General features: G+C 37.4%; 1 protein-coding gene across 3 annotated transcripts in view; it reads left to right on the forward strand.

Annotated features, from left to right (window-relative positions):
• The first annotated feature begins 4,865 nt into the window (after positions 1-4,865).
• Positions 4,866-14,185, forward strand: part of LOC119895899 (dapper homolog 1-like) — a 49,041-nt gene continuing 39,721 nt past the window's right edge. Inside the window, exon 1 of one of the 3 annotated variants that reach the window (XM_038709307.1) lies at positions 4,866-5,552. In XM_038709307.1, coding sequence (XP_038565235.1) covers positions 5,262-5,552 — 291 coding nt within the window. In that variant the 5' untranslated portion in view covers positions 4,866-5,261. The remainder of the gene's footprint in view (positions 5,553-14,185) is intronic. The other 2 variants (XM_038709308.1, XM_038709310.1) reach the window with 2 other exon arrangements.

Consider the following 14,185-nt stretch of genomic DNA (forward strand, 5'->3'; position numbering starts at 1 on the left):
GGATTATTAGGAACACCATACTAATACTGTGTTTGACCCCCTTTTGCCTTCAGAACTGCCTTAATTCTACGTGGCATTGATTCAACAAGGTGCTGAAAGCATTCTTTAGAAATGTTGGCCCATATTGATAGGATAGCATCTTGCAGTTGATGGAGATTTGTGGGATGCACATCCAGGGCTATTGGGTTGAGATCTGGTGACTGTGGGGGCCATTTTAGTACAGTGAACTCATTGTCATGTTCAAGAAACCAATTTGAAATGATTGGAGCTTTGTGACATGGTGCATTATCCTGCTGGAAGTAGCCATCAGAGGATGGGTACATGGTGGCCATAAAGGGATGGACATGGTCAGAAACAATGCTCAGGTAGGCCGTGGCATTTAAACGATGCCCAATTGGCACTAAGGGGCCTAAAGTGTGCCAAGAAAACATCCCCCACACCATTACACCACCACCACCAGCCTGCACAGTGGTAACAAGGCATGATGGATCCATGTTCTCATTCTGTTTACGCCAAATTCTGACTCTACCATCTGAATGTCTCAACAGAAATCGAGACTCATCAGACCAGGCGACATTTTTCCAGTCTTCAACTGTCCAATTTTGGTGAGCTCTTGCAAACTGTAGCCTCTTTTTCCTATTTGTAGTGGAGATGAGTGGTACCCGGTGGGGTCTTCTGCTGTTGTAGCCCATCCGCCTCAAGGTTGTGCGTGTTGTGGCTTCACAAATGCTTTGCTGCATACCTCGGTTGTAACGAGTGGTTATTTCAGTCAAAGTTGCTCTTCTATCAGCTTGAATCAGTCGGCCCATTCTCCTCTGACCTCTAGCATCAACGAGGCATTTTCGCCCACAGGACTGCCGCATACTGGATGTTTTTCCCTTTTCACACCATTCTTTGTAAACCCTAGAAATGGTTGTGCGTGAAAATCCCAGTAACTGAGCAGATTGTGAAATACTCAGACCGGCCCGTCTGGCACCAACAACCATGCCACGCTCAAAATTGCTTAAATCACCTTTCTTTCCCATTCTGACATTCAGTTTGGAGTTCAGGAGATTGTCTTGACCAGGACCACACCCCTAAATGCATTGAAGCAACTGCCATCTGATTGGTTGATTAGATAATTGCATTAATGAGAAATTGAGCAGGTGTTCCTAATAATCCTTTAAGTGAGTGTATAATAGTATATTTTGTAATGTTTTCACAGACTAATTGAAATCAAACCATAATTGTTGTTGTCTGAGTGTTGTCATTTCATTATTGTTTGTGTAGTCTGGCTAAAGACTAACTGAAACACACTTTCTTTAAAAAAAATCATAATGACTAAATAAGACTTCTTTCTGTTGGAAAATATATGGCTCTACACAGGTATTTTTATCATGTTTTTTTAATGTTTTTTTAAACAAACCTTTATGATTATTTCCCTCTTTATTTTTTGGTATGGGAAAGTAGTTGACCCTTGATGAATGTCCCATTCATCAAGGGTCAACTATTGCATAAAAAATGGCAATACTTTGTAACTTGAATAGATATATTCTAAACATTGCCATGAGGGTATTGGTTAAAGAACTATTCAAAATATTGATTGCACTTTCTTGTTTTGATTGCACTTTTGGTTAACTCTTACTTCCTTCCCTAGGTATTTAACCCACTGATGTGATATTCCCACAACACACCACACTTTGTTTTTGTTTTTTGCCCATGTTGAAGTAATAATTGGTTGCTGGTTGATTCCTGTAGATACTGACCACAAATAGATCCCTAACTAAAAGATTCTAAAGTAAGAGTTGGTGAAATATGCATATATTTAATTTTGTGCAAAAATATATTCTATAGTTCACACAAATCTGAAGTGTATAAGTAACATTTTTATGGCTCACTAAGCTTTATAATAATGAAATAATGATTTTATAATTGGAAAATACTTGATGATGATTTGTCTAACTCAGACTGCTGTAGTCTTATATGATATTCATCTTTCATTTAGAAGTCATTTTTAGACATAAGGGTGACCCACCCACCCCACATCCCATCAGTTACATTGCAGTCACATTATAGAAGGATATTTAATGAACATGAATGATCACAGCAACAAAGCTTCTTAACATGTAAATATGGACATGTGAGTACTAAACTTAAACTGTAGACCTATTGTAATTGTACCGAAAAATCATTACTTTCAATTGTTTTCTATACAAAAAGTGATGCATATTGTGTGCTTTTCTAGAATTCTTACCCAATCTTTTTCAAACAACAATGAGGCAGACCCTGTTCCTTCAGCTAAGAAAGCCGGAATTAAACTGCTCTAACTAAAACAGTTTCACAGTGCTAAATCAAACACAGTTTTGATACATATGGCGATAAGTCAATGAGTGATTAACTCACACATACCAGCAGTGTCTGCTTTCCTCCTTATTTGTCTCCTTTTCCATGAGTCAGGAGTGTCCAGCTGTGTGGACACGGACAAATTTAGGGCCAGTTCAACCTCCGTTGTCACTTTTAGAAAGAAAAAATCAGATTTGGACATGAAACAACAACAAGTTTTTGCTTCTAGTCTATGCATTTGAACTAATCTTGCTTGCTATTACATAATTTATATGACAACACTAACTCTTATTCAACTTTGATTAATGCAATGTAATAACATAGCACATCTACAGTATGTCTAAGGTCAACTGGACTGGTTTCCATTTATTGTGGATACTACAGTACTTTTTTATTCTGTCCCTTTCTAGTCTATTCTATTATACTTTCTAATGTTTTGTTATGTTTGCATAGTCATTGGTGGACCATGCTGCAAACATTTCATTTTACAGTACATTGCACAGTATGTGTGTCACAAAAAGTATTATTGAACTGAAAGAAACATAAATATCTTAATATTTATATTGCTAACACAGTGACCTAAAATGTTGGCTTTTAAAGAAAACTATTACAGCATAATAGACTCAAAGCCTGTTATATGGAGTGAATACATAAAAACTGTATTTGTAGTGGTCTTCAGGGCTCTAGAAGTGGTCTGAGATCAAGTGTAAGAATAAATGCTTGTTATTGATCAACAAATAACTATTGAAAATGACAGAGCTGAGGTGATATTCTAACAAATTTATTCATCATATAATCATGCAAACATGATCACAAGTAGCCTTAGTGACAGGTTTCAGATGTTGCATAAACATCTGTGACCCATCTGGTTGTAGCTATATTGCTATTTGGGAAGGTTTTGTACTACAATTTGAAATCCACCAAACACAATGACTACATAGGTTTAATATAGAATGACAGATATTGATGACAGATAAAAAGGCTTATAATGTTACAGAGATGGTCACATTTTTGTCTGTCTCTAAACTCATTTCTGTTTGTCTCTAAAGGGCAAACGTTAACGTTATCCACTTGTTCTTATCTGGTCGCTCAATATAGTTGATGCTCCAGCATTATAGAATCAACACCAAAATCAATAGTCCTAACAAAATGTTTCACCTTATACAAAACCATAGTTTCGTGTTTCGTAAAGAAACAAAGATAAAAAATAAACAAAAATAAAGTTACAGAAACAGATGGGTCACAGAAGATGTTTAACACAAATTTTGTCTGTCCTTTACCCTGTGACTTTTCATTTCTGGCTTTCCACCTGTATGTAACCTTGACGTCATCTAAAATCCATATGTTTTTAATAATCCATTTCATGTATTGGACAGGTTTACACACACACATGTAGATACGACACCTTTATGTATATTAAGCTAGGTTAACCAATAAGTTAGTAGGTAACTTTAACATTAATCCAGACTGAGAAACCACACGCATTGACTAAGTTATATTATATTGTCCTCAAATTGTTTTATCACAATATACTGACTACTTACCTTTATTTGCCTCAGGCATCAGGCATTAGTAAAGGGATGTTATGTCAAGTATATACAAACCAAAACCCAAAAAGGTAATGGAAAAGTAGGCTATCTATGGCATATCTCCTGCCACGGTGGCACTAATTTTGGATACGCTCCCCTGTAGTTGAGGGTTGACTAATAGATGGGTTGGAGGCCTTGTTGGCTTAGTCACTAGTACTTGGTCAAGTTCAACCGTAAAGCATTTTCCTTTTCTTACACAGTATACATCTTATACTACAAGTTGTCATTCACTATCCTTTTTCCAGTGACTGTCTTAGTCGTTAGTCTTGCATTGTTAGATATCTCTCCACATAAGTCAGTAACCAAATGTAACTACAAATAGGTAAAAATGCGTTTCAGATATAGGAATATATACTGTTGCAGAAATGTAGAGGGAGAATATACATTGTACAATAATAGTGCTCAGCAATATAGAGTACTAGGCCTAGCCTACAATAGTAGTACAAGTCAGTAGATAATGCTATATGCTGTACAGTAATGTGAAGGAATTTTTTGGATATCATATTAAATCTAAAGAAATGACAGTTACTCCAAAGTTTAAGTGGCCAGAAAGTATGTTGGATACATTTAGCAAATTTACTTTTTCAACAGGACAAAGAAAAACATTTTAAATAGATGCCATCCACACGTCTTGGTTTGTGTTTAACAATGAATTCTTTTGACATTATACAGTATGTGTAAGTGCTTTCAGCAAGAACTTATTCCAGTAGGAACTGAACGATTTTCATTGATTATTTCTACATAGAACTGTGTTATATAGGCTAACCACTTGGTGGCGTGCTTACCTGTAAATCTAGTCTTCACAGCCTGCAGTTGACTTTCCCCAAACCTTAGAGGAAAATGTAGCATTTATTTTTTGTTTACATCATGAACGTATCATTATTATTATTATTATTATTATTATTTTCTAAAGGCCATTTCCTGGTCAGTGAATACACAGGTGAATTAACCATCTGCCACAGGTAGCCTAAGTGGACTGTGTGTAATCTGGAAGACTGTTATTCTCACTATTTGAGCACCACAAACACACCACTGTGTTTAAGCCCTTTAACTAGATATTATGTTTTCTACCACGCTTATGACATCACCAGGGTTAGTTTATGTTGATCTATTGTTTTTCAAACTTTCATTTAAAGTGACCTCAGTCGATTGTGGGTGTCTGGCAGAGGCACCAAAAGGCTCCGTGCCTCCGTGCTCCACCAACAGCTGTGTAAGTGGGACTGCACAGCGGAGCGCAGGCTGGAGGAGGGGAATGGGTCGGAGGCAGACAGCGGTGAATTCAGTCGAGCCTACAGCCGAGGTCACTCCACTGTAGGTAGCCAGAGAATAAGAAGAGCTAACTTTCCGGCGATGTCTTCACAAGAGCTACCAGGCTCCTTTGGAGTCCTGTTCCCAAAGTTTTCTCTGCCCATGAAAGCAGAGCGTAGTCGGAATAAGGAGCGGCTGGAGGCCAGCCTGGCCGGCTTGTGTGAGCTGGAGCTGCTCAAACAGAGACAGGAATGCAGGGTGCTGAGCGCTCTCTGCCTCGGGGACTCACCAGTTTCCGGACGTCCGCCTTGGGGAGCTCTGCGGTCGGAACTGTGCACCCTGGACGCACCAAACGGCAGCGCGTCAGACGACTATGGCCTCAGGCCCCAAATTGTAAGTTCTGTTTGTCTGAATCTTCCTTTGTATTGAATGGTACATAATCGATGTCCTGCTAGTTTGCTAATGTAAAGGACAGTTTGTAGACTAGTATTATAAATGTAAAGTTGTGTGTGCAAAGTGTAGTGTGGCAGGATATGGAAAACTTTTCATATGATGATCCTTGTTTAATAACGGGTCAGGTGTGGTCTCATCAGAAGGGTTTATGTTGTCAATTGTGACAAAAGTCTGCTGGGGGGGGGGGGGGGGGGGCTAGCAGTCATAGATCATTTCTATGCAATTTCTTAATCTGCTGATTGTGTATGTGAACATGAAAAGAAAAGAAAATCCTCTATCATTGAGCTCAGTGTGCAGTTATGTCCCCTAGGCACACATTACCATTTAAGGGCAAATTTGGGGGAAGCTTCATTACTTTATCAAACATGTATGCAGACTGGCTTGATTTTCCTTTTCAAAAATTAAAATGTAACAATGTGCTTGAAGAAATTGTGCAAATTATTGCAACAATTGTAAAGTTAAACTGTGTTGCATTCATACAGGCAAGTATAAAAAGTGTTTGTGTTTTGGGGGAAACATTTTGGAAGACAGGACATTTGTGTTACAGTGTTGGCATTTATTTTACATTTTAAAGAGATATTGACATGACACCCCCTCTGACTGACCAGTAGACACTAAAGGCCATGACACAAACCATATAAACTATACTAAAAAGCAATACAGAAGCTTTCTGTAGTTACAAATAAGAAGCCTGACTCCACGTTATCAACGCTGGAAAACGGATCCATATTATGACATTTTATCTGTCTACATAAATTGGAAGATGTCCCAACTAAAAAATGAATGAAATGTCACAATGTATAAAGAACAGCATGCAAGTCATATAACTGAGGGAAGGCATTGTAACACTAAGATTCACGTGCTGTGATGTTGTTCATGGAAACCAGTGCTTGTGAGTATTGTGCTTGCTTAATGTTTCCCCCACCCTTTTGAAAAAGCAGCGTTGAATTTGCAAAACCATGACACAAGGTATCTTATTCAGTGGTATTAAGGCTGTCTGTATGGCTGCAGGTTTGTTAATTGTGGACTGATGAATATTTGAAAGGGCAGGAATTCCTTCCATGTAGACTTGCGGACACTGGTGTTAGAAACAACTACAATCTAATAAAGTTTAAGATAAAAAAAAAAATTAAAGCTGTAAGCAGCTTTGGACCTAGCATGTGAAGTGCACTGGGAGTGCTGTGGTGCAGGTGCCACAGGTGCCCCAGTTCTGCCAGCGGTGCTCTGAGATGCCACCTACTTTGGACACTTTACGATGGACTTAAATGTCACTTCTCGTGCCCCCTATGTGGCGCTATAGGAAAATACTTGATGATGATTTGTCTAACTCAGACTGCGGTAGTCTTATATGATATTCATCTTTCATTTAGAAGTAATTTTTAGACATTTAGATTAGTACATCAAGTGTGGAACACATGATGAAAACTTTATTTAAATTGCATGATATACAGTGACGTTACAACCAGCTCCTGTTTCATGGCGTAGCATGGTGCTTTACCACGCCACGGATACGCCTTGAAGAAAAAACTCACAAGCTTTACAACATAATATCATCAATGTGTTAAGGGTTTTCTAAGATAGTTTTGAAGTAGATAATGGCCAACCTGCAAGAAGTGGTTTATCATTGCATAGAAGTAGTCACTTCCTGTTGCCAGTAGGTAGTGCTATGAATATGAGTGAATATTGGCTTGTAAATGTGTCCAGTGTGGGACTCTTATCAAACATGTTGCAGATGTAAGGTTACAACAATTTCCTGTTTCATGGTGAATCATTCTCTTTTGGAAGCATGCCGTTTAATGAAAACTCACAGTTTGTACAATTTTTAATGGTCAATGTTTTTAGTCGAGACAGCGAAAATTTGGGTTAATGAAAAAGTCACCAGTTTCACAACATAGCATCATCACTGTGTCATGGCTTTTCTGAGATAGTTTTGAAGTGGATGTGGCCAACCTGCTAGTAGTAGTTCATTACAGCATACAACATGTAATTTCCGGTTGCCAGTAAGTGTCACTATAACTTTTAGTGAATATGGGTAATTGGGTGATCATTAATTTGAAAAAGAAGAAAAAGCAAAATAATTCCTTCAGGGTCCTCACACTATTTGTGTTCAGGCCCCTAATAAGAGGCATAAGAACAAGAAAACTGAACCACGTGATTGGCCTCCAATCATCATCATCATATTTGTTAGAGATTTCTAACAAAGTCCCTTAGAGTAAAGTAAAGTAAATAAAAACAAAATTGTAACCCTAACCCTGGGTCGTCAGTGTGCATGTGTAGGCGTAGCATGTGTGTGTGTGTAGTGGCAGAGGAGGAACACTTGCTTAAGAGACGGAGCCCCAGCTTCACTGGTGTTGTGCCGAGTTGTCCGCACCTCGCAGGACTTTTATCACCGATAATTTATCACCATTGATGAACCACACAAAGAATATTTTATCGTTTTTAAATAGCCGGCTACTTGAAATAGACCCGCGAGGAACCGCGACCTGCATGCAGTTGTCAGCAGCATGGAATGCACGCTAAACTCTGCACAAGACCGGTGAATGGCAGGTGAGAGAGAGAGAAAAGGGTATTCAAAAAGCTTCAGTTTAGCTTTAAATTTACATTGCAAGTTGAATAAATAGAGACTGCAGCTTTGCAGCTTCTGAAGATTAAAGCGGAGCTACCATGTGTAAGCTCATGGAAATCAAAAATCCATATCTCTAAATATTAGAATATTAGAATAAAAAATGTACAATACAGAATTGTCAAACAATTTTAAAAGTTCTACTTTGTCTGGGACATTTTTCACAAATTACTGCATCAACACATCTCTCTCATTTTCCTCTTGAGAATAGCCTGTAGATTCTCTATAGGGTTCAGGTCAGGTAAGCTGGCTGGCCAATCAAGAACAGTAATACCATGGTCAGCAAACCAGTTACTAGTCGTTTAGGCACTCTGGTCAGGGGCCAAGTCCTACTGGAAAAGGTAATCAGCATCTCCATAAAGCTTGTCAGCAGATGGAAGCATGAAGTGATCTAAAATCTCCTGGTAGACGGCAGCATTGACTCTCAAAGCTCCCCTAAGTTTTTGAATTGGATTTGCTTGACTATCTTCTCAAGGCTGCAGTCATCCCTGTTGCTTGTGCTTCCTACCACACTTTAACCTTCCAGTCAAATTTCCATGAATATACTTTGACTCAGCACTTTGTGAATAGCCAGCCCTTTCAGCAATGACCTTCTCTGACTTACCCTCCTTGTGGAGAGTGTCAATGAATATCTTCTGGACAACTGTCACGTCAGAAGAATTCCCCATGATTGTGGTTGTGTTTACTGAACCAGACTGAGAGATTAAAGGCTTTTCTCAGTTCGACATTTCTGTATTATACATTCTTTTTTCTAATATTATATTATATGATATTATAAATATTCCATGAGATATAAGCAATCACGATTAAAACAAAAACAGGCATGAACTGTTTGAATTCATGTGTAAGGAATCTAGAATATATGAAAGTTTAATTTTTTGGCTTCATGATATCATTTTCTGCACTATTCGCAATTAGCAACTCACTAAATCGTGATGAAGCAGTACACAAATACACACAGAGGTATTACTTAAAGGGATACAAAATGATTCTGCAGAGAGAATGTTGATATTTCAACCCAACTGCCAAGCAAATACACCAATACATTCAGAGCTCCCTCAGATGCTGCAACCCCCAAAGTCATGGATGAGCATTGCTAAGGCAACTAGTCACCTGTAGTACAAAGCGAGGTAACTGGCTTATCCAGGTAACTTCAAGAGTAACTTTGTGACGTTACGTGTAACTTCCTGATTAACCCGTACTAAGACAGGATAGGTGATATCAATTAATACATATCACTTGATAAAATATTTTCATTATATTATATATATTTCATCCTGACTTGTTTCACTGCGGTTGCAGTTGACATTATTCTTAACGCAATAGCATTACATTTATATAGCGAATCCTGCAGCCTATGTGATTTAGGGAGCAGAACTTAATTAATTAATGATCTGAATACACCCACGGCAAAGTCACTAAAATCCCAATGCAGATAATAATATGGTGATTGCAAGCTGAATTTACAAGTATTTCCTTATTGCAAAATCCGATTTAGAAGTAGGCTATAATTACATACATTAAAAATACATTTCCACTGCATGCATAATCAGGGACGTGCACAGACATTTTGTTGGGCAGGGACTCGTGAAAAATTCTTATAATTATTTATTTAAGTTTTTTTTCAAACAAAACATTAAATATGTTAACAGAACACTGACTGAATTTATTTTAATTCCCTCACACTCATGCAATTCCTTCATGCTCAGCATTTTTCTACAAAATAATCAGTTCACAGAGAGACCACGATCTTCTTTTGTATTCACTAGGTATCTTCTCAAGAGCAGCAACAACAAAGTAAAGTATGCCACAGTGTGCATATTTTCTATGCTACTAGTATATATTTAGAATTAATGACTGCACCAAGGAGAGGGACTAAAAAATTGTTTTCTTGTTTATTTTGCACAAGGCAATAAATCGTTTTGGTGTTATTGCAATACACACTTCAAAATCAACAAAAATCTTTACACAAAACTGCGGCATTGTGCTGCAGGCATGATTAAAATATTTGTTTCACAAGCAAGATAACCTTCAGCTTCACATAGCCAAGCAACAGAATACTGAATTGCCTAAATACATTAATATATTGATCAAATACATTATTATTATTGCTATTATAATTACACTTACCATGCGTGTGTGCACACACAATAACTGATGGTCACATGTCTATTCATTTATTTAAAAAAGCACCACCTCTTAAGGAAGAAAAAGGGCAGGTGCTTGAGCCCCTTTTGATGTCTATGTGTGCATGTGCCTGAGCATAATACACGGCAGAGATGTGTGATGTTGTAGCCTTGCAAAATGAAATGATGTGGTTCCTTGACCAAAACCCACTATTTTTAGAGAGTAATTTCAGATATTATTTAAAATTTTTACTTGCAGATTTGTGACCATTTTCGCCCTTAAATCTACAACTTCAATCTTGGAAATTCAGAGTTCTTTCTTGGATTATTACCCCACTCCCCTGGCTCCTGGCTGGTTTTATTACAGTGGAGCTATTATACAATTGTACCTTAACATCGTAATCGTATTACACATAAAAGTCCATATAATACTAAATAGAGAATTACAACCAGAACACTGTTCAGATTATTACAGATTTACTCAATGCACTGCCAACAAGCTTAACCAGAATTTGTTGGCTGCGCATAATTTTTTTTCTTGTCTTAGATCATCCTCTTTTTCCCCAAAACAAAATGACACCCTCAACCCCCACCCCCACACCCACACACACACACCCACATAAAAAATAGCAATTTTAAACTGGTAGCAGGAAAATAAATAAATTTCAAGAATCCATTCCACAACCTCTCAGATTTATCCATTTCAAATACAAGTGGAAGTCAGTTTTTCCATAATGTATATATCATGCATCACATCAACCCAATTTTCCTTTCTTGACGCTTCCACCTTTTGCCACTTCCTAGTAATTCCCTTTTTTCCTGCTAGTAACATGATTTTAAACATTTTACAATTCAGATTCTTTTTACCTTGCATATCAAGTCTTCCCAAATAAAATGTGTCAAAAGTGAAAGGGAGATTTATCCGTAAAATCTTGTCCATACATTGTTTAAGTTCCATCCAATATTTCACAATCGAAGGACAACTCCAAAAAATATGAACATGATTTGAACTCTTTTCCCCACAGCCAACAGCTTATATCACAATATTTTGTCTGAGCTGGAGTTCTAAAATATCTCACTAAGTTTTTCCATCCATGTTCCCTCCAAGTTAAGGAGGATGTCACTCTCAATATTTGTTGAGTAAAATCTTCCCATTCCTCATCCGTCAATTTTATGTTTGCTTCAATTTCCCATTTTTGCTGTATGTAGTGTGTATCTTCTCCTTTTAAAGTTTCTATCCCTGAATATATCTTTGAAAATAATTTCCTGTTTAGTTTAGATTGGTATGCGGAGATAAAGAGTTTTATAATGTTTACCTCCACGTCAAAATTTTCCTTTTTTATATCATGCTCCAAATAATGCCTCACTTGCAGAAATCTATAAAAATCTTAATTTCCCAGACTAAACTGTCTTCAAAACTGGAGGGATTCCATAAGTTCAGCAAAGGCTTTATTTGCGCTGCTTGATAGTAACTTTTTAAGCACGGGAGAGCTAGCCCCCCCTTCGCCTTAGGTAGTTGTAGTGTTTTATATCTTATTCTAGGTTATTTTCCTTGCCAGATATATCTTGAGGTAATTTTGTCCCATTCTGTAAATTCCTTGTGCAGTATCTCCATTGGAAGATTCTGAAATAGGTATAACACCCTGGGGAGAACATTGATTTTGACCACCTCAACTCTAGATGTAAAAGTCATAAAGGGGATTAACTTCCACCTTGCAACGTCTTCTTTTATTTTGGATATTAATGGGTCATAGTTTGCTGATTTCAATTGGCTAATATCTTTTGTTAAATTAACTCCAAGATATTTCACTGATTTTAAATTCCACTTAATTTCATAATTTTCTTTAACAGCTTCAGAGGGGCTATAATTGAAAGTGAGGACTTGTGTTTTCTGTACATTTATTTTGTAGCCGGACATTTGCCCAAACTTTGCAAATTCTGATATGAGTACTGGCAAGGATGTATTGGGGCTAGACAAAAATATTAGAACATCATTTGCGAATAGTACAAGCTTCTGAAATGTCCCCTTTATCTCTATGCCTTGTATTTGTGCATTTTGTTTTATGGATTGGCAAAGTGGTTCCAAAAAAATTGTGAAGAGAAGGGGGCTAGCCGAACAACCCTGCCTACACCCGCGCCTTAATGAAACAGAATTGGATAAACTCCCATTAATCTTAATCCTGGCCGTTGGGTCAGTGTACAAGGCTTGTATTGTCCTAATTATAACATAACCTATTATATCATGGAAGTTGAATTTTTTTAACACTCTATAAAGGAAATCCCACCTGACAGAGTCAAACGCTTTCTCCGCATCCATTCCCATAACAAATGCTTCAGTTTGGTTTTCTTTAATATGCTGCATCACATGTAAAGCCCTTCTTATGTTATCTTGCGTTTGTCTTTCTTTAATAAATCCCGTCTGGTCCAACTGAATAATACTTGGTAAAATTTTTTCAATTCGTCTAGCCAATATTGCAGTGAAAACTCTATAGTTCTGTTTCAGGACACTAATAGGTCTATAGCTGGAACAGTCCAATTCGTCCTTGTCTTCTTTAGGGATTACAGAAATTATGGCTTCCCGCCATGAATATGGTATTTCACCCTTCTTTAACACCCAGTTAAACATTTTTTAACATTGGGATTAATGATTCCCTGAACAACTTGTACCATTCTGAGGAATATCCATCTGCTCCCAGAGACTTATTCGCTTTGAGTTTAGAAATCGCAGAGTTTATTTCCTGAGCTGTAATCTCTGAAATCAGGGATGAATTTTGTTTCCTTAGACAATGAAAGTGTATCTAAAAAGGCTTCTATGTCTGCTTTATTATCAATGAATGGTTGGTCGTAAAGTTTTGTATGATTCAAAGCATTTTTGTCATTTGTCTTATTCCTTATTATTTTATTGTGACAGTCCCTTATCCTATATATATTACTTCAAGTATGCTGCTTTCTTAACTGATATGTCAGTAACTTTGTTGATTTACTACATGTTTCATAATACCGTTGTTTTGTGAATAGTAGCTTTTTTTGTATTTCTGCTGAGTAAATGTCATTTATGTCTTTATTTTTGTCTTCCTAATTTCCTGATAAATTTTATCATTCCGCCTTTCTTTATGTTCCTGTTCTAATTTCTGCAGGTCCAACTGTAATGCATCAAAATTCCTTTGCTTCAACTTTTTTAAATAAGCAGGCAATTATTTTCCCTCTTAACACCGCCTTACACGCGTCCCATAGCACTGGTGGGGACACTTCCCCATTATCGTTCTCCTCCAAATATCTTTGAATTTCCGATTCTAATTCTTCCTTAATGCTTCCTTTTAATATACTGGCATTAAGTCTCCAGAATGTTCTTTTTTCAGCTGTCAAGGCCAAAGTTGCATAAACTGGACTATGATCAGATAAGTCAGCCACCCCAATCTCACAATTCTATCTATATTGTACATTAGTATGTAATTGTAATCCTTAGTTGTAGGATTCAGTTCTCTCCATACATCCATGATACCTAATTCCCCCATCATATCTCTAATTTTATTTGGAATCACATTCTTTTTTACTCCCCTCCCTGAGGTGTCTAATAGGGGGTCCAGCCTTTGGTTCAGATCCCCTCCTGCGATTAACACCCCTTCCACCTCAGATGCCATCAAATCAAACAATTATCTATAAAAAGTTGAATCTGAGCCAGGGGGTGCATATATATTCAGAAGGCTGATTAATACTCCCTCTAATCGTCCTTTAACCCAGACATATCTTCCATCTTTATCACTTATCACTGACTGTTTCTGAAATGGGATTTGACTCGATATTAAAACCGCTACCCCACTCCT

The sequence above is a fragment of the Micropterus salmoides genome, unplaced genomic scaffold (assembly GCF_014851395.1).
Source record: "Micropterus salmoides isolate LMB-PRFRI ecotype aquatic unplaced genomic scaffold, ASM1485139v1 Ms_hic_scaffold_9, whole genome shotgun sequence".
Taxonomy (NCBI): domain Eukaryota; kingdom Metazoa; phylum Chordata; class Actinopteri; order Centrarchiformes; family Centrarchidae; genus Micropterus; species Micropterus salmoides.